The 18,598-nt window shown below is 57.3% G+C and overlaps 1 protein-coding gene and 1 non-coding gene across 4 annotated transcripts; one reads left to right on the forward strand and one right to left on the reverse strand.

Moving 5' to 3' along the window:
- Nucleotides 1-11,513, forward strand: NARF (nuclear prelamin A recognition factor). 3 transcript variants are annotated; one of them, XM_054709388.1, is made up of 12 exons: nucleotides 1-124; nucleotides 1,614-1,694; nucleotides 4,491-4,634; nucleotides 5,459-5,591; nucleotides 7,311-7,445; nucleotides 7,604-7,722; nucleotides 7,976-8,105; nucleotides 8,774-8,837; nucleotides 9,464-9,601; nucleotides 9,880-10,037; nucleotides 10,823-11,066; nucleotides 11,158-11,513. In XM_054709388.1, exons 1-11 carry the CDS (start codon nucleotides 98-100, stop codon nucleotides 11,062-11,064), a joined length of 1,371 nt encoding a protein of 456 aa, XP_054565363.1. In that variant the 5' UTR covers nucleotides 1-97; the 3' UTR covers nucleotides 11,065-11,066; nucleotides 11,158-11,513. The 3 variants fall into 3 exon arrangements, with proteins under 3 accessions (XP_054565363.1, XP_054565364.1, XP_027986179.2); XM_054709389.1 differs by having other exon boundaries at nucleotides 10,823-11,060; XM_028130378.2 differs by having other exon boundaries at nucleotides 10,823-11,513.
- Nucleotides 11,514-12,603: 1,090 nt separating this feature from the next.
- Nucleotides 12,604-12,675, reverse strand: TRNAQ-CUG (transfer RNA glutamine (anticodon CUG)). The gene has a single exon. It is a non-coding gene; the product is annotated as a tRNA-Gln (tRNA).
- Between the last annotated feature and the right edge of the window lie 5,923 nt (nucleotides 12,676-18,598).

Below are 18,598 nucleotides of genomic sequence, written 5' to 3' on the forward strand. Positions count from 1 at the left end.
GACTACAACAAAGGGCGGCGGGCGGCCGGCGGCGGTGACCGCTCTCCCCGTGCTTCCTCCAGGTCACGCGCGCCGGCCCCCGCCCGCCCCGCTCCAGATGAAGTGTGAGCACTGCACGCGGAAGGTGGGCCCGCGCGTCGGTGCGGCCGGGAGTCGGGGTCAGGGGCCGGGCCTCGCGATCAGGGGTCGGTGCGGCTGGGGGTCAAGGGTCGGGGATGATCGCCGATGGGCCCCGGAGCCCCGTCCGCGGCGCGGCCCGGCCCGTGGGAGCGTGGGCGGGCGCCACGCTCTGGATCGGCAGCTCCGGGCCCGGCGTCACCGCGGCCTCGGGAGCCCGGGAGCCCGGCATCGGACGCGGGCCGCTCGGATAGGACCGTCCGGGTTCGGTTGGACCGACTCCGACGGGGCAGGAGCGCTAACCCTGCCACGGCCCGGGTGGTGCCGCCGCGGTCCGGGGCCTTCCCTGGACTTCGCAACCGGCTCTAGTTCTCGGATCGCTGAGCCAGCCATTCAAAATGCTTTTTTTTTTTTTGAAGCCAAAATCCCCAGAAAAGTATAACAACCTGTTACCTCTCAGGGCCGCCAGAGCACACCCCACTGTGGATGTCAGCCATTGATACGATGTTTTTCGTGTTTTGTTTTGTTTTTAACTTTGCAAAACCGTAAGTGCTTGTAGTAACAAAACAATACAGAAGAGTGGCCCGCCTGCCACCTGTGTAACCATGGTAACTCGGTAGCCTTCCACTCTGTTTCTGGGCCGGAATGACATAAATAACGGCGCAGTGCGGGCAGCGGGATTGTTTTGTTTTTGTTTTTCTAACAATTGAATCACATCGTAAATGTTATTCCATCAGTTGCTCGCTCTTTTTTTTTTTTTTTTAAACCCAACATAATGCTGGAAATGGCTTGTCAGAGCATTTCTTGTATTTCTAGTTCACTGTGTTCTAAGTCCATGCGTGTCCAGGTAGTCGAGCCCTAATTTACCTGTTGATGCAAGGCACATGGTGTCCAGGTTTCAGCTAATAGGAATGTGCAGGTGAGGTGGTGGGCGGGTACATGTGCTTTCATTTTACTTCGTGTATAGATATGGTTTCAGAGAGAAAGAGAGAAACATAAGTGATGAGAGAGAATCATGGATTGGCTGCCTCCTGCACGCTTCACACTGGGGATCAAGCTCTCAACCGGGGCATGTGCCCTTGACTGGAATGGGACCTGGGACCCTTCAGTCCGCAGGCTGATGCTCTATCCACTGAGCCAAACCAGCTAGTCCAGTGGTCGGCAAACTCATTAGTCAACAGAGCCAAATATCAACAGTACAACGATTGAAATTTCTTATGAGAGCCAAATTTTTTAAACTTAAACAACTTCTAACGCCACTTCTTCAAAATAGACTTGCCCAGGCCGTGGTATTTTATGGAAGAGCCACACTCAAGGGGCCAAAGAGCCGCATGTGGCTCACGAGCCGCAGTTTGCCGACCCCTGAGCTAGGGCTACATGTCCTTTTATTTACCTGGAAAAGATTTCCACTCATGAGGTTAATTGGCAGAGAATAGGTATGCGTTTTTTAATTCAGAGAGTCAAAGTTCTTTTATCTGTTTCTGTGCCTTTTCAAGGAATGTAGCAAAAAAACAAAAACCGATGACCAAGAGAATGCCTCAGTCGATGCCCCGAGTCCGGCCCAGGAGAATGGAGAGGCAAGTCGAGTTTTCCGTTTCGTATCAGCCCAGAGGGAGCAGCAGCTGCTGGCTTTCTCCCCTGCGGGGCTCCTGTCACCCCTACCTCCTTGCTCTGAGAAAAAGGGAAATGAGACGTGAATGGGTAAAGCGGTGCCCCTGCCAGGGGCCAGGCCCGTCAGTGGGAGGCACAAGGCCTCCGGGTAACAGGGCCAAAGAGCTCGTCACCCCAGAACACGGCAGAGCAGGCTGTCGGGGGACAAAGCAGAACGTTGTCCTTGGTCCTTTATCAGAAACAGAGGTGGGATGCTGAAACTTCCAGTTCTTTTTTTAAAACCCAAAGTTCCATTCTGTAAAATGGGCCTTTAGGTGGGTAATTTATTCAGTGATTCCATTCTCATGGTTCCGTAAATGCATTTTTCTAACAGTTTCTTCACCAGCTCAGTTGTGGGGTTTTAAATCCTTAGCTAGTGGCTTATTGGGCCCAGATGCCAAGCTGGACCCCAGAGGAAGTGCTTTGTACGGGGGCCTCACTGCTCAGGACTGGCATTTCGAGTCGCCCCACTGCCATCCCCGCCGAGCAGAGAGGAGGCGGCAGTGGGAGGGCGGTTAGGGCACTGCTTCCCTTACTCTAAGGCTTAGAGAGTACTGGCACCAGTTTACCGACGGAGGCGGCAGCCCCGGAGAAGCGAGTGCCGGTGTCCTCTGTAGGTCAGTAGCCCGAGAGGACACTCGTCTGACGGGTGTCCGTCCGGTCCCTGTGCTCCAGCACTGACTGCTCTGCGCTCGGGCGACTGTGCCGCTCCGTGAGTGCAGGGGGTGAGACCAGCACCCGGGGTCCAGGGCAGAAAGCAGGGACTGCCCGGGCCCTGCATCCCTGAGCAGGGGGCCTGGGGCCCCCACACCTGTCCTCTGGCTGCATTACCTTGGGCAGCCATCTAACCCTGAGAGCCCCGTTTCCTTATCAGTGACACGGGGAGTTGGGTTACTCTCCCCCTCCCCCTGGGCTTTGGCCATGGCAAGATAACGTGTACACAGCCGAAGCGGGCCCCCCGCCAGCTCAGTGGATGGACACCCTGTTAGGTTGGGCTCGCCAGGGAAGGGGCTACTGGAGTGGGCCCTGGGGCCGTGAGAATGGGGGGTGGGGGGTGAGCCCACCACGCACAGAGAAGGAGTGGACAGAAGTGGTCTGGGGGAGGGGTGGTGGAGCCCTGAGTCTATCAAGGGTACAGATCCGATGTGTTGAAGGGCGGCTTCGGCTGGCTGAGCAGAGGGGGCATCGAAGGACACCACATGGGAGGCAGGGTGTGGGCCTGGGTGGGCCGGCCAGAGTGGGCCCCTCTGCAGGGCCAGGATTCTCAGTGCAGCTCAGCAGTGTCTCGAGCACCAGCTGCGTGCCAGGCCATGTGCTCCAGACCCTTGGACACCGCCAGCCCTGTCACTGCATTACAAGTGCCAACCCTTGGGCCCATGCAGACCTCACGCATGTGCCTCTGCGACATAATGTCCTGGGGGATATGCACAGTGGCGGGCACGTGGGGAGGAGGGAGGTGCGGCGCGTACTCCCATCCTGCACAGGAGGCCCTCCAGAGCCCTCTTATTACCAGCTCATGGTTGAAGGAAAGTAAATGCACAGCTGTCAGGAGAGCTTATTAATTTGTTCAGATGGCTCCGTAGGCTTCCGAACGTTCCTGTGTTCATCCACTAAATAGTCCTTGAGCACCTTCTGTACGAGGGGCCTCTTGGAGGTGCTGGGGCCGGCTGGAGGTGCTGGGGGACAGTGGGAGGTGCTGGGGGCCGGCTGGAGGTGCTGGGGCCAGTGGGAGGTGCTGGGGGACAGCAGGAGGTGCTGGGGGACAGTGGGAGGTGCTGGGGGCCGGCAGGAGGTGCTGGGGGCCGGCGGGAGGTCCTAGGGGACAGCGGGAGGTGCTGGGGGACAGTGGGAGGTGCTGGGGCCAGCGGGAGGTGCTGGGGGACAGTGGGAGGTGCTGGGGGCCGGCAGGAGGTGCTGGGGGCCGGCGGGAGATCCTAGGGGACAGCGGGAGGTCCTAGGGGACAGCGGGAGGTGCTAGGGGACAGTGGGAGGTCCTGGGGGACAGCGGGGAGAGGTCAGGGTTTCTACCCTCAGAGCTTACATGTCATGGCGAGAGTCAACACATAAATGCTAGCTGGTGATCTGGGCTGTTCGGTAGGTGCCTATGAGGACCCAAGGGGTGAGCTGGGCTCTTGGGGAGCGTTTCCCGCAGGGGTGACCCAGGGCAGTTTGGCTGGAAGTGAGAGCCAGGGAGTGACTGGGACAAGGGCCATGAGTGGTTCGAGGAGAGGCCCTGTGCAGAGGGGGTATGGCTGTGTTTTAGTTCATCTCGGGGTTCCAGCGGCCCTCAGGAGCGGAGTGCCAGTCAGGGGCAGACGACGGGGGCCGAGGGAACCCCAGGGTTTGTAGCCTGGACGTCCCGGTGAGCGGAGTCCCTGTTACTGAGGACTGAGGGCCCAGTGCACGTGCAGTGCCTGAGCCGGCAGTGAGCTGTCCGTTTCTGAGCTCGCATGGTGCTGTGGGACTGGGTGAACTCACTGGGGAGAGCACAACAGGCCCCGAGCAGGAGCCCCGAGGCAGCAGAGGGGGCTGAGGCTGAGGGAGGAAGACGGGCCAGGGCGCAGGAGTGCCTGTCCTCCCCGTGGGTGCTCGAGCAGTGTCTGCATCGTGCCTGCGCTGCTGCTCCCCTGAGACCACGTGGGAGACCATCCTGCCTGCTCTGGATCCCTCATTAGATTGTACCTCAGTGAAGAATCAGGCCAGACGTCCTCTTTCTTTCGTAGAAGGGAGAATTCCATAAGCTGGCCGATGCCAAGATATTTCTGAGTGACTGCCTGGCGTGTGACAGTTGTGTGACCGCAGAGGAAGGAGTCCAAGTTTCTCAGCAGAACGCCAAGGACTTCTTCCGTGTTCTGAACCTTAATAAGGTAAGGGGTCCCATGCTCACTGGCACCCTGGCCTGGAGAGAGGGGTGGGGGTCAAAGCGGGGCGCAGAAGCCTCTGCTGGGATGTGCATGCAGCCTGGCCCTGGCCCTGGGTCCCGTGCCCTAGTCAGCCCTCTGCAGGGTCCCTCCTCCTCAGAGCAAAACCAGCCGGGCCAGTCACGCCCCTCACTGACTGGGCACTGGCTGTGGCCGGACCACCGGCCGGGCTCCCCGGATTTGGGGGCAGCTTCTACCGTGCGAGGTTCTGCCATGGGAGGTGCCTGAGGTTTCGGGTCTTCAGAGGCCAGGCTGATGTGGTTCAGCCTCTAGGGCGTTCTCAGAGGCGGGGGTGTCCCCTGCCCCTCTGTGCACGGGCGACGAGCCCTGGCCCGAGTGCAGCACAGGAGCCCGCAGCCCTGGGGGCCGTCTGGCTGGTGCTCGGAGTGGAGCTGCACTGAGTGTGCAGGGCGGTGGAGGACGGTGCGCACCGCACAGAGCCTCCTCCCGGGAGCGGCGGCTGGTGCTGCTGCGCGGCCTTCAGGGCAGAGCTGCTTGCCCCCCAGACGTCTGTGTGGAATTATCCCTCCTCCTCCATGTCTATCCTTTTTCTTTAAAATGATCCTTTTCCTCCAGGTATTTGGATTGATCAATATACCATTGTTCTTGGGATGGCCCATATCTTAATTGTAATTTTTCTTCAGTTATTCTTGCCAGTGTTTGCCACGTTACCAGTCTTTGCACAGGATTGTCTCCCACCTCCTGCCTGTTCTGGATCTCTCATTAGATTGTACCACTACCTGTGTGACGGCCTTCTCTCTTTCTCCTAGAAATGTGATACCTCACAGCACAAGGTGCTGGCAGTGTCCGTGTGTCCTCAGTCTCTGCCTTATTTTGCTGCTAAATTCAGCCTCAGTGTCACGGATGCATCCAGAAGGCTCTGCGGCTTCCTCAAAAGCCTTGGTGAGGTGCCTGTGGTGTCACCGTGAATGTAGAACGGGCGCTTGTAACTGCCTTTTTATACCCAGAGTTCAGTTTTCCGGGGCTCAGGGTAGGTGACGTCTGTGACCCTGCCTCTGACCCACGGTGGGCTGTGTCACTTGCCCCTTGCCGTGCGGCCAGGTGTTGCATTACTGCCGGACGGCCCCTCCTGGAGCGGCGAGTGACCGGCTTTGGACAGGCTGGCCAGGGGTCACGTGTCCTGTTGCCCTGGCTCTCGGGGCCCCTGGGTCATCTCTGTGTTGGGGAGTGACGGCTGCAGGGAGTGGCGTCTGGTCTCCTGGGAGCTCTGAAGAGCCGGCAGGAGGGAGCGGACTTTGTCCTCTGCGGCCTCATGTGAAGCAGGAAAGGCAGCAGCTCGGAGCAGGCAGGGACTCGGATGAGAGGCGCACTGGAGGGCCCTGCCCGGCAACAGGAGGGCTCCCTTACCTGCTGATGTCGAACTAGAACTGTCCCGCCCTGGAGACTTCCCGGCCCTCCTGCAGCCACCAGCGGGCAGGCTCCGGGGGGAGAACGTGAGCCATTTGCCAAAGAACAGCTTTTGTCACTCCGCAGTAGCTCTTCAAAGACAAAGACATTGGGGGCCACTAATAGAACGAGATGAGGTTCAGAGCAAGCAGGGACGCCTGGCTGCTCCTGGCGCACAGCAGGGCACCGCGAGCTGGGCTCCTGAGCCGCCGCCTCGTCTGTCTTGGAAGCCGAGGGTGTGCTTTGCTTCACCGCAGAGCGAGCTGTTAGGTGCTGTGTGACCTTAGAGTGAAAGGCCTTCCCTTGACATTTAAAAAAAATACACAGGTGGGCATTATTTGTTACTGTTACTACTGCAGAGAGATGTATTCACAGTGGAACTAATTCCTTAAGGTAATGGTTTTAGATCACACTTAGAATATTTACTACATTTCTTTGTTTATTTTATTTATTTACTTAATTTTTACTGACTTCAGAGAGGGAGAGAGATAGAAACATCAATGATGAGAGAATCATTGATCGGCTGCCTCCTGCACACCCATTACTAGGGATCAAGCCTGCAACCCAAGCATGTGCCCTTGAATCGAACCTGGGACCTTTCAGTCCGATGCTCTATCCACTGAGCCAGACTGGCTAGGGCTACTATATTTCTTAAGGATAGCTGGCTGCTTTTAAGATTTAGACTATTAAACTTACTTGCTTAATTTATTTTTAATTATTGAAAATACGTCCTTTTATTTCAAGCTTATTCACCAATAGTAAGAAAACTTATTAAGAAAAAGATAGCTAATTAAAAATCAACATAAAATTAAGATCATCATAAAGGTGTGCTCAGCCAGTTTGCTCGTTTTATTTATTTTAAAGATGTCAAGGATCATTACCGATTGAAGTTTAGTTTAGACAGCGAATTGGGACAGAATGCTGCGAGTGCCTTGGAATATTCCATTAATTTACGTGTGGAGACTGTGAGGCGCTTACAATAAGATGTAGAGAGAAAGACAGGAAGTAGGAGAGAGTAGGTATTTTATTATGAAAAATACGTGCTATTGTTTAAGAAAAAGTGCACAGTCCTGTACTTCCGCCATTAGTGATGGAGCCAGAGCCGAGGGGAGTGCAGTGCTCAGGAGGGAAGCCTGCAGAATCCGCTCAGCTTGTCCCGTAGGGTGCAGACGGAGAGGGACCGGCGAGTGTGAGCTGATGCCCTCCTTCCTGCAGGGGTGCACTATGTCTTTGACATGACGATAGCCGCAGACTTCAGCATCCTGGAGAGTCAGAAGGAGTTTGTGCGTCGGTACCGCCAGCACCGTGAGGAAGAGCCCCGGCTACCCATGCTGACCTCCGCCTGCCCCGGTGAGCCCCCAGGCCGCAGCCGGCTCCGCCATACATTCCGGGAGGCTGGACAGGAGATGTCCGCTTCTTCCCGTGGACAGGGTCGCGGGAGCTCAGGGTCCCAGATGTGGGACGGGAAGCAGCCGGGAGGAACTGACGCAGCCCCGGTCTCTCCCCAGGCTGGGTCCGATATGCGGAGCGCGTGCTGGGTCACCCCATCACGCCCCACCTCTGCACGGCCAAGTCTCCCCAGCAGATCATGGGCTCTCTGGTGAAGGATTACTTCGCCAGACGGCAGGTAAGCCGTCCTCTTCCCGGAGGTCAGCATAAGAGGGGAGCCGGGACTGCACAGGGGCTGACAGGGACAGGAACTGAGGCGAGCCTAGGAGACACGGGGCGGAGCTGGTGGGAACACGGCAGCGACGTGCGGCAGGAGCTGGTCTGTGGGACGGGGCTCTACCCAGAGCAGCTGGGCACCAAGGAGGCGGCCGGGCAGGGTGGCAGCTGGGTGGGGCTCTCCGCAGCCTGGACAGTTTGCTCTGTCTCCACAGAACCTGTCCCCAGACAAGATTTTCCATGTCATTGTGGCCCCGTGTTATGACAAGAAACTGGAGGCCCTCCGAGAAGATGTTCCCACAGCTTTGCATAGTTCCCGGGGTGCTGACTGCGTGTTAACCTCAGGTGAGAGGTGGGCAGGGCCAGGGGCGGGGGCGGGGGGCTCTGGACAGTGAAGAGGGCAGCACTCCTGCCAGCGTCGTGCGTGCGTGGCCCGGGCCGAGGGAGAGACAGGGCGGGGTGGGGGGGCAGTCCCACCTCACCATGGAGTTCTGACAGCCCAGCCTGTGCGGGGGCACGCGTGACGGTTTCTCTTTTCGTGAAGTGGAAACATGCATGTGCTGTGGGGACGTCGCTGCAGCCTGTGCAGGGCCCTGTGCTGAGGTGCAAGGCCGTCTTCGGTCAGTCGAGCCTGCGTGAGTCGGGCGCACAGGGGAGTCCAGAAGTGGTTCCGATTGTCGGTTGGTCTCATTCGGGCCACAGGACATCTGTAATGCAGCACCTCCCTGTGAGGCTGTCACAGAGTCTTCCGCTTGGAAACAAACACAGGGATTGTTTGCAGAGAGCCTCATTTCAAGAGCAGAAGGAGGAATTAGACGCTTCTCTTACGTTGTATCTGCATTCTTCATTTTATTGGTGTTACTTTGCACTTGAGGTGGGCCCCCTGCTGTCTGTGAGGGGGACAACACCCAGGTCACCTTGACCTAGAATTTCCCATGGGGAGAAGGTGACTTTGGGAACAGCCCGAGGACGCGTGGTGTCCACTGGGCCCAGCGCCTCTCGTGTGTCTGTAGGTGAGATTGTCCAGATGATGGAGCAGAGTGACCTGTCTGCCGACGATGCCGTCGTGGATACTCTGTAAGTGGCTCTTGCAGGAAGGCCGCCTGTGGATGGGCCTCCCGTGGGGTCTCTGGGGGGACAGGTCCTAGAGCCTCCTGCTTTACGAGGGGCTGTGCTGAGACGTGGGCACGGGGTGGCACCTGCCCCGGGCGGTTGCCTTAGGGAAACAGCAGATTCCTTGGGTCCCTTTGTGCCCAGGGTGACCCCAACCAGTGACCGATGCTCCTGCCGTGTCCTAGGCCGGGGCATGTGCAGAGCACTCCGGGGCCACTCGGCGGTCCTTCCCGTAGTGGCACCAGGACTATGGGTGGCCCTTCGTGGGGGCTGGACTGAGGTTTACAGACTCTTAGCCACTCAGGTAACCATGGCCACAGCCTCTGGTTTAGCCAGGCTGACTGTACCCGGTCCTGGTGGGGCTCAGGCAGGCCTGAGCCAGGCCCAAGGTTCTGGGGACACCGAGGCACGTGCAGCAGCGCAGGGAAGTCACTGCCTGCGCAGCCTGGCGGGCACAGATGGCGTTCAGGGTGCGGGGGTCTTACTGGAGCTGAAGGGTTTGTGAAGGGTCTCACTTTCCATGTGGCAGCCCTGGGTCATGACACTTTGAAATGTGCTGTAATTCTTGTCGCTTTTCTCTGCCTGACGAGGTTTGGAGACGTGAAGGAGGAGGAGGTGAGGCGCCACGAGGGTGCCAGCTCCGAGGGGTACCTGGCGCACATCTTCAGGCACGCGGCCAAGGAGCTGTTCAACGAGGACGTGGGGGCGCTCACCTACCGCAGCCTGAGGTGCGTCTGCTCGCATGGTCAGCACGGCCTTTAGGGTAGATTCCCCAGAGCCCATGTGCATGTGTGTGCGTGTTAGCATGTGTGCATGTGTGTGTGCATGTATTTGTGTGCGTGCTGGGGCAGGGCTGTCCTGTTTGTAGAGTGTCTCCACCAGTCGAGGTCAAAGGCCTTTCCTGCGTTTACTCGCAGACGTTTACTTTGCCGACCTTCCCGACAGAGTGGAAATGACAAGCGGCTGAAGTGGACTCGACAGCCAGGTCCCTGTGTCTGTGTTACAGGAACAAGGACTTCCAGGAGGTCGCCCTGGAAAGGGACGGGGAGGTGCTGCTGCGCTTTGCGGCTGCGTACGGCTTTCGGAACATCCAGAACGTGGTCCTGAAGCTAAAGAGGGGCAAGTTCCCCTACCACTTCGTGGAGGTCCTGGCCTGCGCCGGGGGTAAGACTCGCCCACAGCGTCGTGGGAGAGGTCCCTCCGCACCCGCCCTGAGCCTCCCTCGGTCTCCATGGCTTTGCCCTCATTGTTGTGACACAACAGCACCTCCCTTTCCTCACACCCACCTCGTGAGAAAAGAGTAGGTACTCGGATGTCACCTTGGAAACCCCTTAGTTCCAGGCTGAGGGGTGTCCAGCATCCATGCAGTCAGGGCCGAGCTGGGCTGCCTCAGCGCTGGGGACCAGCTGGGAAGTGAGCAGAGGTCTCTGCCTCAGACGGAGGAGAGGTAGAGAGAGGCCTGGCCAGGGCGGACATTTGCTTCAAATTCTTCTAAATGAATTTATATCCGATGAATCATGACATCACCTAATGCATTTGAGAGGACGCAGCTTCCGTACAGGAGGCCAAGCTTTTGGGCATATGGGCTCCTGGGGGCGGGGGGCCTGGGGGGGGAGGAGTGGCAGGGGGCACAGCGCACTGTGTGCTGCAGACACCAGGACACAGCTGCTCATGCTGTGTCTGTGCTCCTGGTTCGGTGAGTGAGTTCCAGGGAAACGGAACCCAGATGTGCACACACAGCCCTCAGGGCTAAAGGTCAGCCAATTATTTTGGTTTCAGGTAAAGGCATGTCCTGGGCCATGGAAACAGGAAAGAGCAGGGAGCCCAGACCGTGAGCCTAGGACAGGGTTCCCCAGGCCTCGGGGCCACCGTGCCACTCCGCTCCTGCCCGGGACCCCTTCCCTGTAGGACGGAAGGAGGGAGAGTGAGCTCCCGCCCGTGTCTTTCAGGATGCCTAAGCGGCAGGGGCCAGGCCCAGGCAGAGGACGGGCGTGCGGACAGGGCGCTGCTGCGGCAGATGGAAGGCATCTACGCTGCCATCCCGGTGCGGCCCCCGGAGACCAGCGCCCATGTGCAGGAGCTGTACCAGGAGTGGCTGGGTGGGGCCGACTCCCCCCGGGCTCAGGCGGCCCTGCACACTGCCTACCAGGGCCCAGGGCAGCCTGCCAGCAGCCGGGACATCAAGTGGTAAAGGTCCAGCAGACACCCGGCCTGCAGGCGCCTGAGGAGGGGTGTCGGACGCGTGAAGGAAAGGCTTAGTGTCTGTCATCGCTTTGGTTTTCAGAATTCCCTGCTCCTCATCTGCCTGCTCCCTCCCTCTGAGGGGCGCCGTCGTCCTCACATGGGTGCAACTGGAATATTGTATCTCGAGAGAAGGACTGCCCCAATGTATGTATCCTTTTATCCTACGATGAAAAAATCCCAAAGAACAAGAATGGAGACAGGCTACTGTCCTTTAGGCTTAAAAAACCCCAGAAGTGTCCTGCGAAGAGCCGAGACGTGGTTCTGTCCACGCCCCAGAGAGATCGGATGAGGAAATGGCCCGGCTTGGCCCTGACTTGACCCACTTAAGTTACTCTTGAAGGTGTCTTTGCCACAATGTGAATAAACTGCCACCTTTTGGAATAGGGGCTCACAGGAGTCTGCATTCCCACCTTTTCTTGAAACGGGTCTACATCCTGCAGCTGTGGCCACCGTCTTGAGACCAGGTCCTGTTGCTGGGAATCGGGGGGCACGATAGAGGCCCCCCGTGCCCTATTACATTCAGGGATTGAGCTGAACTCACTTTGGGGGAGGCCTGGCGAGGGTGACAGGTGTCACAGACGGAAGGATGGAGAATGGAGAGGCGGACACCCTGCTCGGTCCCTCCCTGGGTGGGGTCATCAAGCAGCCGGGACACCAAGTGGAGTAGGTCCAGATGAAGGCCGGCCAGCCCGCCCACAGTTGGGTGAGATAGCGTCCTCTGTGTCCGCCTCTCCCCTGTGGGCCCGGCCACTCCCCTCGGCTCCAGGGAGCCCTCTGCGTTCCACGACAGCACGCTCTGCCCTCACGTGCTGCCGCCCTAAACGAGAAGGAAGAGAGCAGTCGGCCCACAGATGACCACACAGACAGATCGCAGCCACCACAGCGCCCAGCACCCGTGCACGCTAGGCCGTCCTGTGACGTGGGGCCTGTGGCCGGCCTGGTGCTGGTTTCTAGAGCACTTGGATTTTGTTACCATGTGGTTGACATTGTTCTTGAGTCCCTCGGCCTGTTAGATTTCCCTCTTTCATGTGTGATTGTACCTGTGCACCCATCTGGTTTGATAACTGGGACATTGTGTGAAATTACCTATTTTCTGCTTTCAATCTATTTACAGTGGGGTTCATCCTCTGCAGTAATGTAGATCCATTTCTGATTACGGAATAAACAGTTGAAGTGTCTGGTGTGGGCATTGGGTGAGTGATGCTGCTCTCTCCCAGCCAGGGCCACCGTGTGCTCTAAGCTCCACCTCACAGAGTTGTGCTCTCACCTTTTACTGCCTGAGCCAACAGCTGGCCCAGGGGCCTGAGCCTGAGTGAAAGCTGGGGGGGGGGGGGCGGGGGGGGGCTCGGGGGAAGAGCAGGGGACAAAAGGAAGAGGAGGAAACAAAAGGGGAAGCCATGTTTCCATACAAAACTGCTTAAAATAGAAGTTCTAATAAATCTTACTGTTCAGTGGAGGGTGTGGGGGTGGAACAAAAGGCACACACAGGTCCCACCGAGATTTGAACTCGGATCGCTGGATTCAGAGTCCAGAGTGCTAACCATTACACCATGGAACCAGTCACTGCTATGGGCCCTACACATTTTGATGGGGACACAGGAATGGGAGGGTTCAAAGGCTGAGCCTGAGCTGGCTTATGGGTTGGGATTGAAAAAGAGGTTACCTTGTAGCAGAGGATGGGTTATGGGCCCAGCTCACCCCCACTGTCCATCTGCTGCACATGATGTCGATTGTGACTGACAAGTGACAGACGTAGCGCCCTCCTGCAGTGCAGCCCCAGTGGGACAGGGGCAGGGCAGGGCCCACAGGGCCAGGCAGGTGTCATTTCTTCCTTACAAAACTGCTTAAAATTAAAGTGTTGAGAAATCTTGCTGTCCAGCTTTAAAACTGGAAAAACTGTGCAGTTTCAAAAAGAAACTTTCCCCCAAGAACATTCTGGATATAAATCCTTTGAGGAAAAAAAAAAATCTCTGAACCTTTTCATGTGAAAAGTGTCCATGGATCTACTGTTGCAGATAGCAGGGTGTCCCCTCCCTCGAATCAAGAGAAGCACCAGGAGAAAGAAACAGATGGAAACTTCTGGCATCAAACTGAGGATCAGCCAGGAGGAACTTAATGAACGGCCTTAGTGAGCAGGGTTAAAGGAAGCCAGTCGGGGTGGTAAGCGCCCCAAAACTAGCCACAGCCATGAGTGGTCAGAATCCCGAGGCCTGGGAGCAGTTCCTGGGCCCTGTGGCACCCGAAGCTGATGTGTAGGCACCAACCGGGAGCCGAGGCTTTCTTAGCGGAGCACATGGGCCCAGGCCCGGCAGGAAGAAGCTGAGGAGAGCCCACCTTTCCCCCTCCATGTCTCTTCTTGCCGGGCTCCCATGGCATGCAGCCACTCAGCTCTTTTGCCCTCTTGCTTCCTGTCAGTTTTAGGGAGAGAACGATGGGGGTCTGGAGGGCAAACAAAAGACACTCAGGAGGACCAAGGGAAACCACCATAAGCCCAGATGGACAGCTGCCACGGCATCGAAGGGAGGACCTGCAGTGAAGGCCTAGGCAAAGCCAGCGGGCAGGGGCTTCTGCAACACCAGTGACAGCCAGCAGGGTCAGGGGGCCCTGGGCTGAACTTCAAGACAGAACTGTTGCCATGGGGGGTGCAGCTCCCTGAAAGGCAACCACAGGGCTGTCTGAGCCTGAATCTCCACCACAGGGTAGAGGGTGTCTTCTGAGTCTGAGAAATCCAGGCATACACGTGCAGTTACAGGCGAAAGGTGGCCCCTGGGGGGAAGGCAGGGGAAACCCCTCTGAACAGCACATTCCATCAGCGCCCCCCTGCAGGGCCCCAATAATACCAGGCTGGAGAATTAGTGTCAAAGAGCCTGGCCGATGAGCCATGTGGATGGACTCTTTGGAACAGGCCCAGAATTTGAGAAGATTCGTGGTCCACATGAAAGGGCTCCAGTGCAGGAAGGCTCAGTCATGCACAAATAATCTGCAGATGCCCGTCAGACTCTCCAGCCACCCTAATGATGCTTGTTTAACCCTCAGAACAAAATGGCCGTGGTGACAGGGAAGGAGACGAGGCCCAGGCTTGACCACATGGACTCCTTTCCCCCCCACCAAGCCTGCCTTGGCTGTGCCGCCTGCTGACACGTTTAGTGGCCAACAGTAAGTCCCAATTCTGGTTGCGGGGGAGAGGGCACCAGCCGCCTGAGGGCAGGTGACTTCACTGATCCCTTCCCTGGGGAGACCTGCGAGGCCGCGTTGGAATAAGCCCCCATTCCAGCCCTTGAGTGTTAGGACCCGCGGTCCTGGCGCCCTACACACCGCTCCTGGCCAAGCCACAGGCTACAGCGACCGGCCGCAGGCAGCGGGCCTTCCCGGAGGAACCGCTTCCTTCCAGTTCCTCACCCCCTGCAGGCAGCTGCCTCACAAGGCAGTGTCCGAGCTTATTCCTCTGACCCTTCGAAGTGACTCACAGGAGCCAAGCGGACAGCACTTGTCCATGCTTCTGACGGATACTGCCAATTGCTCACGCGGACGGCACCCCGATTTTCAGCTTTCAGCCCAGGTTAGAGTCGCAGGCAGGGGCCTGTGTATTCATCCCGCACCCAAGTCCCGCGGGCTCCGAGCCCCCAGGCACAGCCCCGACCGATCGCAGGCGAAGAAAGGAGCAGACGGCGCTGGGACATGGCGCACGTGCCTGTCTCCGTCAGGACAACCTAAAAGGTGCTCCGCAGGTGCGAGGCCCCATCCCGGGCATCGGCGGTCACGTGGGCGCCCGGTCACGTGCTACTGCGTACGTCAGTGTCTTGGCGCCGGCGTGCTGCAGCCCCGCCCTGGCAGGAGTGCACACGTCTGCGCATGCGCACCTGGCAGCGCGGGGCCTGGGAGCTAGTGGGCGCCTTCGCGGGAAGGAGAGGGGTCGGGGCTGTAGGGACACGACCAGGGATGGGGCGACCTCAGGGTGTCCGCCCTTCGTGGGCCGTTGATTTACAACCCGACTTCACCACCAGGACCGTGGAGACGGCACCCTTGCGTTCCCTGCCCTCCCCGATCGCGGGTCCCTGTGCCCAGGTGCCCAGGAGCCGGGGCTCCGACGTCCTCCCCACCCCACGCCCCGCTCCCCACCCGACGCCCACTGTCCCACTCGGGGGCCAGGAGGCCGCAAACTTGTGCAGTTTGGAGCACCCTTTTTAAAAAAATACATATTTTTATTGATTTCAGAGAGGAAGGAGAGGGAGAGAGAGACACACATCAATGATGAGAATCATTGATCGGCTGCCTCCTGCACGTCCCACACTGGGGATGAGCCCACAACCTGGGCATGTGACCTGGTCCATGGGTCCACGCGGTTGGGGCTGGAGCACCCTCTTTAAGAGAAAAAGTACAAAATTAGATACAAAGATGGAAATGGATTAGAATAAGAAAAGTAATCACAACAAACAGTGAAGTCTACAAAGCTGATCACAAATACCACAAACTTCATACAATTAACTAATACAACTAATTTGACTAATTAACTGCCTGGCACACTTATATATTTTTTCCCAATTTTTTGGATGCAGACTTTGATGCGGCAATGATTTGGTAGAACTTTTGATAGAGTGAACAGGGAGATAATTCAGCCTTTGCAGGGTGGGTCGCATTTTGATTTTTATTAATACTTTGGAAAAGACTGTCAGCTTTGCATTCTTCCTAGTAATGCAACACAAACTTTTAGGATTGCTGTCCAGTTTGGCCAAACCGCTCCTGTAAGAGCCAGGGGATTTCAGGTGTCTGGCTGCAGGGCCTGGTCTGCAATCTCCCCGGGCCTCAGAGTGGCTAGTTATGAGCTTTGTGTCATTGTTTTTGTTTTAAGTATATTTTTATTGATTTCAGAGAGGAAAGGTGACGGAGGGAGGGAGAGAAACATCTATGATGAGAGAGAATCCTGGATCGGCTGCCTCTAGCATGCCCCACGTTGGGGATCAAGCCCGAAACCTGGGCATGTGCCCTGACTGGGAATCGAACCGTGACCTCCTGGTTCATAGGTTGCCACTCAACCACTGAGCTACGCCGGCCGGGCAACTTTGTGTCATTGTTGATAGCAGCATTTCACGTCAAATCCGGAAGAAATGGGAACTGCTCTCTTTTTGTGATTCACTCACCGTCCCTATTTGAATCACAGACACTCTGCCCGTTTCTCTGCCCTTTGAGAAGGAGCTCACCGTGCTCTTACATGATTTGTGTGCCCAGGTAACCGTGGCCAGTGCTCTGTGGAGATTTAGCGACTTCCCAGGGTTCTACCGGCACTGATCTGAAAGTCTGTCTGGTGTAAGTGATGTCTGTCTTGTTGAAAACCGAATACAAGCAAAACAATGCAAGCAGCCTTTACTCATGGAATAGGTGAACAACGTCACGGGGCAGGTTTCCCGGTAGAAGATAATTCTTCCCAAATGTTTTGAGAATCATCTCTTTGGTCTGCTGTGTGTTTTGGCTGATTCTCTGTAACAGGGATCACAATTTCGAACCAATGAGTTTTTCACTAAATAGTGCTGGGAGACAGGCATGATGAAACCTCTATGCTTCCAAGTCAGTGGGGTCTGGCCCCCGCGCTGCGTCCGTCCTGCGTTACCATCCTCTTCCTTCCACTTTGCTTTTCCTCCGCTTTCTTGCTTCCTGTTTAGGAGTGTCCTGATTCTCACAGTATCTTCCATCTCTGTGTTGTCATTTTCATTATTCATATTTTCTTTGCAATCATAATTTCATTTCCTTCGTTATTTGGCCATGACTGGTTTTAGTTCCATTGCGATATACTTTTTATTTTAACAAATATGTTTTTATTAATTACACAGAGGAAGGGAGAGGGAGAGAGAGATAGAAACATCAATGATGAGAGAATCATGGATCAACTGAACTCCTGCACGCCCCACACTGGGGATCGAGCCTGCAACCCAGGCATGTGCCCTGATAGGGGATCAAACTGTGACCTCCTGGTTCATAGGTCGACACTCAACCACTGAGCCACGCCGGCTGGGCAGGTTCATCTTTTTAAAAGTTAGATTAGATCATGTTACTCCTCGATGGAGATGCCCAGTCGTTGCCCACGTCACTTAACGCAGAATCCAGCGTATATGTAGCAAGCCCTTGAAACGCTCCCTGGTAAATGCTCCCGTCCTCAATCGTGGGCTTCTCCTGCCGTGGACACGACAGGATAAGTATATTCCCTCCTCAGGGCCACTGTCCTTGCTGTTTGCCCAGATGCCACTGTGGTCCCTGGCTCTGGCCCTTCAGGGCTCAGGTCACATGCCTCCTCCTCCTCTGGCCTTCCTGCCCATGTCTGGTCCCTCACCCCACCTAACAGCACCTGCTGCGTGTGTATTCCCACATCCTCCAGCCAGATACGCACCCCGAGGCAGGCGCTCTCTTCCCGCACCCGTGTCTGCACGTGTCAGGTGCTCAGTACACCTCTCCTGGATAAAACCACATGCCTTGCCCAGCCAGAGTGGCTCCGTGGTTGAGCACTGACCTATGAACCAGGAGGTCACGGTTCGGTTCCAGTCAGGGCACATGCCAGGGCTGTGAGCTCAATTCCCAGTGTGGAGCGTGCAGGAGGCAGCTGATCCATGATTCTCTCTCATCATTGATGTTTCTGTCTCTCACTCCTTCTCCCTTCCTCTCTGAAATCAATATAAATAATAAATAAATAAATAACAAAAGAAACCACACGCTTTGTAAAACTCGGGTCTGGGGTCTCCACGTCTGTCTGCAGCTCCCACAGCGACACCACCTACCTCGGGAGCATCTGCTGGTGCTGCTACCCCCTCAGGCAGCCCGCTCCACACGCTGGCTTCCTTTTGGTCCTCCGGTCCTCCTTCCCCCCCCCACACTGCGGCTGCACACTGGCGGGACGGGGCTGCCTGGTTTGCTCGCTGCTGCATGGAGGGAGCCCGCAAGGCAGGACCGGCCGTGGGTGCTGCGCTCAGGTCCGGAGCGTGTCCAAGGCGCCCACGCGCATCTGCAGGGTTTTCACTGATTACGGAACATCCAGACCATGACATTCTCGATGTTGGGGCGTCTGCTAGTTACTGTAACGGCGGTAAAACCTGACAACGTGGAAGCCGTCGGTGTTGGATGGTCTCAGACGGTAACTGCTGGTTCACAGGAGGCAGTGCCCGCAGTTGGAGGCTCTGCAGTGACAGCAGAGGCCACGGGCGCTGCAGCCCATGGGCGGGCGCGTCCGACCCGACGGAGCCGCTGCCCCAGAGCAGGTGCCCCAGCCCAGCCGCCCGCACGACCTTGACCCGGCCCTCGCCCCCGCCCCGCCGACCCCGCGCCGCTCCCCGCTCCCCGCTCCCGGGCCACCCCGCTCCGCCCCAGGTTTTCCGGGCCGCCCAGCCGCCTGCGTCGGGCGTCGCGGCGGGACGTGCAGCGCCGGGTGACGTGCCTCGCCATTGGCCGCCGCCGGTAGCCCCACTGCCGTGCGTCGCCTCCATAGGCGGGCGCGCCTG

The sequence above is a fragment of the Eptesicus fuscus genome, chromosome 20 (assembly GCF_027574615.1).
Source record: "Eptesicus fuscus isolate TK198812 chromosome 20, DD_ASM_mEF_20220401, whole genome shotgun sequence".
Taxonomy (NCBI): Eukaryota; Metazoa; Chordata; class Mammalia; order Chiroptera; family Vespertilionidae; genus Eptesicus; species Eptesicus fuscus.

What these genes read in the sequence shown, in the direction of transcription:
- NARF (XM_028130378.2), top strand. Translation starts at nt 98, where the DNA reads ATGAAGTGTGAGCACTGCACGCGGAAG. An exon ending in CGGCCCAGGAGAATGGAGAG is followed by an intron (nt 1,695 to 4,490) that starts GCAAGTCGAGTT and finishes TTTCTTTCGTAG; the next exon opens with AAGGGAGAATTCCATAAGCT. An exon ending in GATGCCGTCGTGGATACTCT is followed by an intron (nt 8,838 to 9,463) that starts GTAAGTGGCTCT and finishes CTGCCTGACGAG; the next exon opens with GTTTGGAGACGTGAAGGAGG.